Genomic DNA, 8,165 nt, shown 5'->3' with positions numbered 1-8,165 from the left:
TTTTTTTATAATGGATATAATTGATAAATCTAACAACATATGATAAACAATATAAAAAGAAAAATTTCATAGAAAAATATGACGTATACTTAAAAAGTACAGCAATAACTTTTTATTAATAAACAATATAAAATATAAAAAATTGTTATAAGATATAAAATAAATTAATTTGTTACTTTTTATATATAAGGAACATAATTAATAAATATAAGAACATATGATAAATAAAAATAATATAAAAATATAGAGTATACTTAAAAATTAAAACAAAAAAATGTTATTAATAAATAATAAAATATTTATAGAAATATATCAATATTTATATAAATTTATATAAATACTTATAATTATTTTAATTAATACATTTAAAAAAATATAAAATAACAACAAAAACTTAAAATTGTCTAAATACAGTAAAATATGTATGAAACATGAAAATAATATAAAATGTAAAATGTAGTTAAGAATGTAAAATTAAAGTCTAAATAAATTATAAATGTTTATTTTATATAGCTAAAATTAAATGTAATATAATTAACATAATAAATGTAACAACATAATATAATATAATACAATAAAGTAGAAGCATAGTTCCCACGGGTCAATGAAATTCTTGAAAGCTGGTGAATCTGAAAAAAAAATTTCAAGGCCCTTGAAAGTTCTTGAATTTATTTTGTGCAAGAAGTTTTCTGGAAAAAATTCCATATTATTTCCTCTTGTCCGCTAATGTGTTATTGCATACTAGCTTGCTTGATTTACGTTAGTTACGTGCATTTATACGTTACGTTAAGTGTTACTTTGTGTTGTATGTTGCCATGACATTCACACGTGCATGAAACTACTACGATGGTACCTCAAAGTTTCACAGATACACCGCAAGATTAATGTTGAATTGCTTATTAATATATCTTCATATATTCATATATCTTAAAACTTCTGGTTACATGAGCCTAAGCTCCTTTAATAAAATCTATGCAAAATAGTGTTGCCAACCGTTCCGTATAGCCTAATATGGAATTGTCCTGTATTTAAGGCATCAGAGAAGCATTCTGTATGAAAGCTATACGGAATGCAGTTTGTCCTGTATTCGCAGGCATACGCCGTATGGCCTTCTAGACCAGGGGTTTTCAAACTGTGGGTCGCGACCCACTTGTGGGTCGCAGAATGGTGCAAGGTGGGTCCCACAGTCACTTGGCTGCAGCTAAATTTGCGTTTAAATTGACACACACACTCACACAGTTCAGTCTAGGGCTGCACGATATAGCCTACCAATATTAATTACGAACTGCAATATCCTTAGTGTGATTTTTGAATTGCAATTAAATCCGCGATTTAAAACATGCGTTGCGTGTTTTGAAGCACGGGCGCGCACGATTTGTAATTACAGTGAGGGTCTCAGAGCAACGTCATTATTAAAAGGTTCAATCGGTCCGCATTATTAATGAGAAAAAAACTCGCTCACTTCAATGCGCTGTATTCTGCATGAGATTGCATACACCAGAAAATTCAAATGTCACGGAAATGGTTTCAGGTAGGCTATGTTCATTCATTTCTATCGTCTGTTTGAACTGCACTGTTTTCGTTCGGGAAACAGACTGTAAAAAGCATTTCACATGCAGGGCATAAACGTACGGTTAATTGTAACACTACAAGATTTAAACATTTCCACATAACAAAATTTAAAAATTTCGCAATATTTCCTTGACATATCATCTCTATATAGAGAAAAAAAAGTTCAAAAATCTTTTGAAGATATTGCTGACCATTTATTTAACCATTGCAAAAGCAAATTTCTGACTGAAGTAAATTTGTCATCTCGTTTTTTAGTGTTCATTTAAAATGAGACGCATCTGTGTATTTTTACCTATTTCACAATTATTTCAATCTCCAAACTGTTTTAGATAGTTCTGCTTTACTTCTTATGCTTTCCTAAAAAAGTGTTGGATTGTGCACCGCTCTCCCTTACACACACACACACACACACACACACACACACACACACACACACACACACACACACGGAAGGACCATGAATGCATTTTCTGCGCTGAACCCCGCGATGAGTTTAACAACCCGCAGCGCAGATTACAGTTCACTGGAGTGAGCCTGTTTCACGTTTTTATGGACGGATCATATTTTAACATATGTAAACAAAGAAATTAAAACTTAAATATTATAGTAAAATTTTACAGTTGTACACTAAAATAAAATGCTTATTTTTCTTAAATCAAACTTTTAATTAAGATTAGGCTTAAAGTAATGTCAATTGTTTTTTTGTTTGTTTTTTATCTCAAATATTTTGGTGGGTCGTGAAATAGATTATACTTGTCTAGGTGGGTCGTGGAATGGAAAAGTTTGGGAACCACTGTTCTAGACCATACAAATAACAAATTAATCATTCTTTTTGCACAAATCTTTGTTTGAATTGCAAACGTAGCCACTCAAGGAAGGCTTTATCACCTTGCAGAATCCTCTGCCGCCTGGTCTCTCCCACTTCACAGCGAGCGGCGCTCAAGCTAACGGCAATCCCCTTCATCATCCGTGTTTTGATTTCGCCAAATCACTTTGGGTGAATGCAAAGAACGTGATTATTGATCATCTAGCTAGGCAAGAAAACATGCAATCTACCTGAGGGAAGACGTCTTTCAGTATTGTAACTTCATGTTGTTAAATAGAGAAACAAAATTACACAATTTTAAAATGGTAACTTCTAGCATATTCCTAAACCTGGACCTCATTAATACTGAAGAACAAATTCAAGCACCAAAAGCAGCCCACACACTCCAAGTTCTCTTTAATTGGAGAAAAAAAAAAAATAATAATTTTCATGAATTCATAGGCTATGTGGTTGCAATAACATTTTAGTTCAAAATTTTAAATGTCATTGTTTAAAAAAAAAAAATGCTAATATGATTGAAGTTTCATAGATGTTCAGTTGTTATTCAGTTGTAATGTAGTCCTTGAAAGGTCCTTGAATTTGAAGTTAACCAAGGTGTGGGAACCCTGTAGAAGGTTCTCTTTAGTGTTAGAGTTTTGGTTAGTTTGTTGTGATTCATACTTGCTTGATATAAAATAGAAGAGGTGTATGATACATCCTCATGTGCATGGCTGTGTAAGTGTGTGTGTCAGGTTTGCATTGCTGTGATAATTGTGAGTGGAGTGTGTGTGTGTGTGTGTGTTCATCACATGGGATGGTACTAATACTATGAACAGAGAAAAAAGGAGAGAAATTAGTCAGTTTTTCTGTAACCTTCACGTTCCAAAGCTGTATGAAATATTAAATAATCAAACTTATTAGTGTTTTTGTGTTTGTCATCCATCCCACACACAGATCTAAGTGAGTCTGACCTTCCCTTCTCTTGTCTTTTGTTCACCTGTGACGCAGGTTTGTCATTATGGTGTGTGTGTGTGTGTGTGTGTGACTAATGCAGCGGCAGATGGAGCTTCGTTCTTCTCATGCACTCGTTCACTGGTGTTTCCATTCGCTTTCACTTCATGAGTCTTTACCTGAGGACTGAATCAGTTCATGTAGCCTACATACTACACCTGTTTGTGTGTCTTTTTACTCTCTGTGAGTTTAATAGTCAGCATGCTGCTGTGTTTGTTAGTGATTAACACAGCTGCTCCGCCGCTTCATTAAGTGAAGGTGTCGTATCATCACCGCCATAATTGTGCGCTAATTATATTTGCAGTACGGTGATTTCCTTATTTCTCTAGCGGCGACTCTCCTGCTGCTAACAATCCTGACGCTGTTGTCATGAAAGTGTCCTCCGGTAAACTCCAACACAGCCGCTCGATCCGTCGTGTCGTTTTATTAACGCATGAATCATGGCTGAAATAAATCCTCAGTAAATGAAGTGTAGGACATTGTGTAATTAATGTGAACGGTGTGATGGGCTTGTTGAAGCTCGTTTCCTCCGGCAGTGGGATATTAATAGATGTTTGTTGGGTGAATCTCAAGGAAATCTGTCAAAAATGATTTTCAAGTCGTGTTTCACCACAAAAATCAAAAGAAAGAAATACAAAATATATATATATATATATATATATATATATATATATATATATATATATATATATGTGTGTGTGTGTGTGTGTGTGTGTGTGTTTTACATAAAAAACAGCAAAGCTTGGTTTTAGGTTTTAGGACCATTTTTTTGTGCAAACAAAAATCTTTTTTGCATAATATGAAAAAATCTATATTAAAAAAAGTCATTACTATGTGTGTGTATATAATATATATATATAATATATATGTATATATAAATACAGTAATATATATCAATTATTAGTGCTGTGTGTTTTTGTTTATATAATATTGAGTGTTGTTATTTATTATTTATATATAAATACAAACACATGCATGTATCTATTTATATTATATATATATATAATATATATATATAAATGTATGCACATAAATATTTCATCAATTAAAAATAATATTATTTATCAATTAACTTCTATTAACTATATCAAATCAATATTTGGTGAATATTATTTATCAATTAACTTCTATTAACTAAATCAAATCAATATTTGGTGCGACCACCCTTTGCGTTTAAAACAGCTTTTGTCCTATAGGTGCACTTGCGCATAGTTTTTCAGGTAGCTTTGCAGGAAGGTTTCTTGAAGCATCTTGGAGACGTTGCCACAGTTCTTCTGGATTTAATCTGTCTGAGTTTGTTTGTTCTCATTCTTCATGTGTTTCCAGACAGACTGGATGATGATCAGATCTCTGTGTGCAGCACAGTATAATAATATACGTATAATATAAGTAATATAAGTATAATTATATATTTTAATAATAATGATAATAATAATTGTGTATATAATAATGAATTATGTTCTGCAATGTAATACATTACAAAAAATGTATTGTAAAATATTGTAATTGTACAATTTTCCAGTGCGTAATTATAATAACAATTAGGAGCAATGTGCTTAGTCATCATTAAATAGTGTCACGATGTAAAAAATAGGCTTAATTTCCTATTTTTCCACTGTGAAATGTTTTCATGAGGTCGAACAATTAAGACTGTCAGCCAGGATTATCCATGTCATTGTGGTTTGTACTTTCAGAACCTGTTGCTGTTGCACCCGAATGAGCGCTATCTGACTGAACAGAGTCTGAACCACCACGCCTTCCAGACTCAGCGCCTGACGGAGCGATCCGGCCCGCTCACACCCACACCCGCCCGCTCCTCCAAGAGGAAACCACTCCTGGACAACAGCGCCCCCAGCAGGTCAGGAGGAGTAATGAAATCAGACTGAGGAGAGTCATTGTTACAGTGATGGGCGGTGCTTGGAATGGAAAACTAGGGTACTTATTGTATACTGGCTAAATATGTGGTTAAGTTTCAATTAGTATACTATATTGTGGTCATGTGATCTTATTAAATTTACATCTCGAGAATAGTTCATTTTGCATTTTTAATGCAGTTTCGTGAACATTTTTAAAATAGAAAGTCAATTTGAGTGCTTTGCATTATGGGATACAGAATATTATGTTAACGTGCTATACTGCAAATTTTGCTAAATTTAGTATGTTATCAAGTATTACATACAAAAGACTGTGGGCCAAATGCAGTGTGATAGATATATAGACAGATAAACGGATGGACGGATGGACGGACAGACGGACAGATAGATAGATAGATAGATGGATGGATGGATGGATAGATAGATAGATAGATAGATAGATAGATAGATAGATAGATAGATAGATAGATAGATAGATAGATGGATGGACGGATGGATAGATAGATAGATAAAGGGATATAGATAAATGGATGGATGGACAGACAGATGGACAGACAGATAAATAGATAGATAAAGGGATAGACAGACAGACAGACTCGATGGACGGACGGACGGATGGATGGATGGATAGATAGATAAAGGGATGGATGGATGGATAGATAGATAAAGGTATAGATAGATAGATAGAGGGATAGACAGACAGATAGATAGACAGACAGACAGTTTGCATACTTTAATTTTTAAATGTGTCTTTAGGGGTCATGTGGTCAAGAGTTCAAGTCACCATCGCTCAAACAGTCGTGACTGCTCCAGTCTGCCCCGTCACGGGCACGAAGACCTCCACCCGTCCAGCTCTGAGGCGTTCCTGAACGGGTCGGTACCGTCTGCCAACAGCCTGAGCCCGGTGATGCACCCCAAATCCTTTCAGCCGCTCAACCGCTCAGCATCGTGCGGTAAAGACCTGGCCAGCCTGCAGCATGCTAAAGAGGCCAAATCCAAAGTGGGCGATTTTGACTTCGGTAAACCGGCAGACGGACCGGGAGCCAAATACTTAAAATCCAATACACCTCGCTCCCAGAACCGCCATTCCTTCGTGGAGGGCAAGACCAGCACGTTGACGGGGGACCGGGAGAAACAGAGCCGCCACGGTTACGGTGAGTCCACCGCATCATCGTCTTCAGGTGGGAAGGGGTCGTCCTCGTATCTGAGTTTGTCTAAGAGTCACGGAGTGCTTAGCGATGCCAAATCCGTGAGCAACCTCAGCGACATGCGACTGCACCCAGATGACCCCGCTGGCTCGCCGCGCTACTTCCCCAGCAGCTGCTTGGACCTCAACATGAACCTGAACTTGCCAGCACCAGGCAGCCCATCCCTGCAACACGGGGAGCGTTCTGGACACAGTCCCGCAGTGGGGCGTCGCAGCAAACTGGAACGGGATGGAAGCACGGTGGAGCCGTCCACCCGCCGTTCCTCATCAAGGCAAAAGAGCCAGCAGCAGAGTGACGGAAACCCTGTCGATCCGCTCGACCCCATAGGGGGTCTGTCTCTTTCAGCGCCCCATGAATTCCCCTATGGTGTGGGCTACACCAGCCCATTTTCCTCCCAGCAGAGGCCACACAGGCACTCCATGTATGTGCGGAGGGAACGGGGGCGACCCCATGGAGGCGAAGTGGGCGGATTGGCAGTGGGGCAAGGGATGCCCACTCGGGCCAGCAGTCTCCAGCTCCTGACCCCTCAGCTACAGCATCGGACCCTGCCGAGACACATGGGCACCGCTGTGTCGCGGGACGCAGGATTAGACGACATCAGGGTCAGTCCAAACCTTTTCAACTTTTTTTAGTGACTTGCCAGCGCAGAGCATTGCAGCATGCTTTCTGATGCCTGTGAGCGTACGTGAAGTGTGTAGATTTGGTCCAGTGGTGGGTCTGGATCAGGAATGGGCAACTCCTGTCCTGAAGGACGTGTCCTGCAAAGTTTATCTCCATCCCTAATCAAACAACCCTGAAAAATACTACAAAAGTCTTCACGAGTACTTGAAAATTGCAGGCAGATATGCTTGATCAAGGTTGGAGCTAAACTCTGTAGTCCTCCAGGTTGCTCATCCCAGGTCTGGAAGAAGTCTGGACAAAGTCTGGATGTGTGGCTTGTAAATATGACGGGTCTGTTCCAAACCTTAATAAGCTGCCCCAGTGTCAGCTGTCATTACTACACTGGCTGCTCCCTTCTAATTCAACATACTAACCAGGGTTGGGCAGAGTTCAGAATTAAAGTAATGGCCCTTTCAGTTCCCTTTCAATTGGTGTGAGTCTATCTATCTATCTATCTATCTATCTATCTATCTATCATCTATCTATCTATCTATCTATCTATCTATCTATCTATCTTCTATCTGTCTTCTACTGTCTGTCGGTCTGTCTGTCTGTCTGTCTGTCTGTCTGTCTGGTCTGCTGTCTGTCGTTCTATCTATCTTCTATCTAATTCTATCTAAGCTATCTATACCTCTCTATCTATCTATTCTATCTATTATCTAGCTATCTATCTATCTGGCTGTGTCTGTCTGTTCTGTCTTTCTATCCATCCATCCACTATATATAACTATCCATATATATATATATATATATCTAGCTATCATTCTGCTTATATATCTTTCTATCTATCTATCTGTGTCTGTCTGGTCTGGCTGTCTGTCTGTCTGTCTGTCTGTCTGTCTGTCTGTCTGTCTGTCTGTACTATAGCTGTCCTGTCTGTCTGTCTATCTGTCTGTGTCTGTCGGTCTGTCTGTCTGTCGTTCGTCTATCTCTCTATCTATCTATCTAGCGATCTATCTATCTATCTATCTATCTATCTATCTATCTATCTATCTATCTATCTATCTCGATATCTATATCTATCTATCTAATCTT

At 37.7% G+C, this 8,165-nt stretch overlaps 3 protein-coding genes across 6 annotated transcripts in view; 2 read left to right on the top strand and 1 right to left on the bottom strand.

Annotated features, from left to right (window-relative positions):
* LOC109085971 (protein phosphatase methylesterase 1-like) overlaps positions 1 to 8,165 on the bottom strand; it is a 576,397-nt gene that overhangs the window by 132,443 nt on the left and 435,789 nt on the right. The window lies entirely within an intron of this gene.
* The window catches only part of rnf150b (ring finger protein 150b), a 581,444-nt gene that overhangs the window by 144,699 nt on the left and 428,580 nt on the right, over positions 1 to 8,165 (top strand). The window lies entirely within an intron of this gene.
* Positions 1 to 8,165, top strand: part of LOC109085536 (cyclin-dependent kinase-like 5) — a 61,643-nt gene that overhangs the window by 43,531 nt on the left and 9,947 nt on the right. For all 4 annotated transcript variants that reach the window (XM_042713824.1, XM_042713825.1, XM_042713822.1 and 1 more), the window contains 2 exons: positions 5,083 to 5,246; positions 6,019 to 7,072. In XM_042713824.1, coding sequence (XP_042569758.1) covers positions 5,083 to 5,246; positions 6,019 to 7,072 — 1,218 coding nt within the window. The remainder of the gene's footprint in view (positions 1 to 5,082; positions 5,247 to 6,018; positions 7,073 to 8,165) is intronic.

Source organism: Cyprinus carpio, chromosome A23 (genome assembly GCF_018340385.1).
Source record: "Cyprinus carpio isolate SPL01 chromosome A23, ASM1834038v1, whole genome shotgun sequence".
NCBI classification, from domain to species: Eukaryota; Metazoa; Chordata; class Actinopteri; order Cypriniformes; family Cyprinidae; genus Cyprinus; species Cyprinus carpio.
Note: the sequence above shows the minus strand (reverse complement) of the source record. Positions and strands in the feature narration are given on the sequence as shown.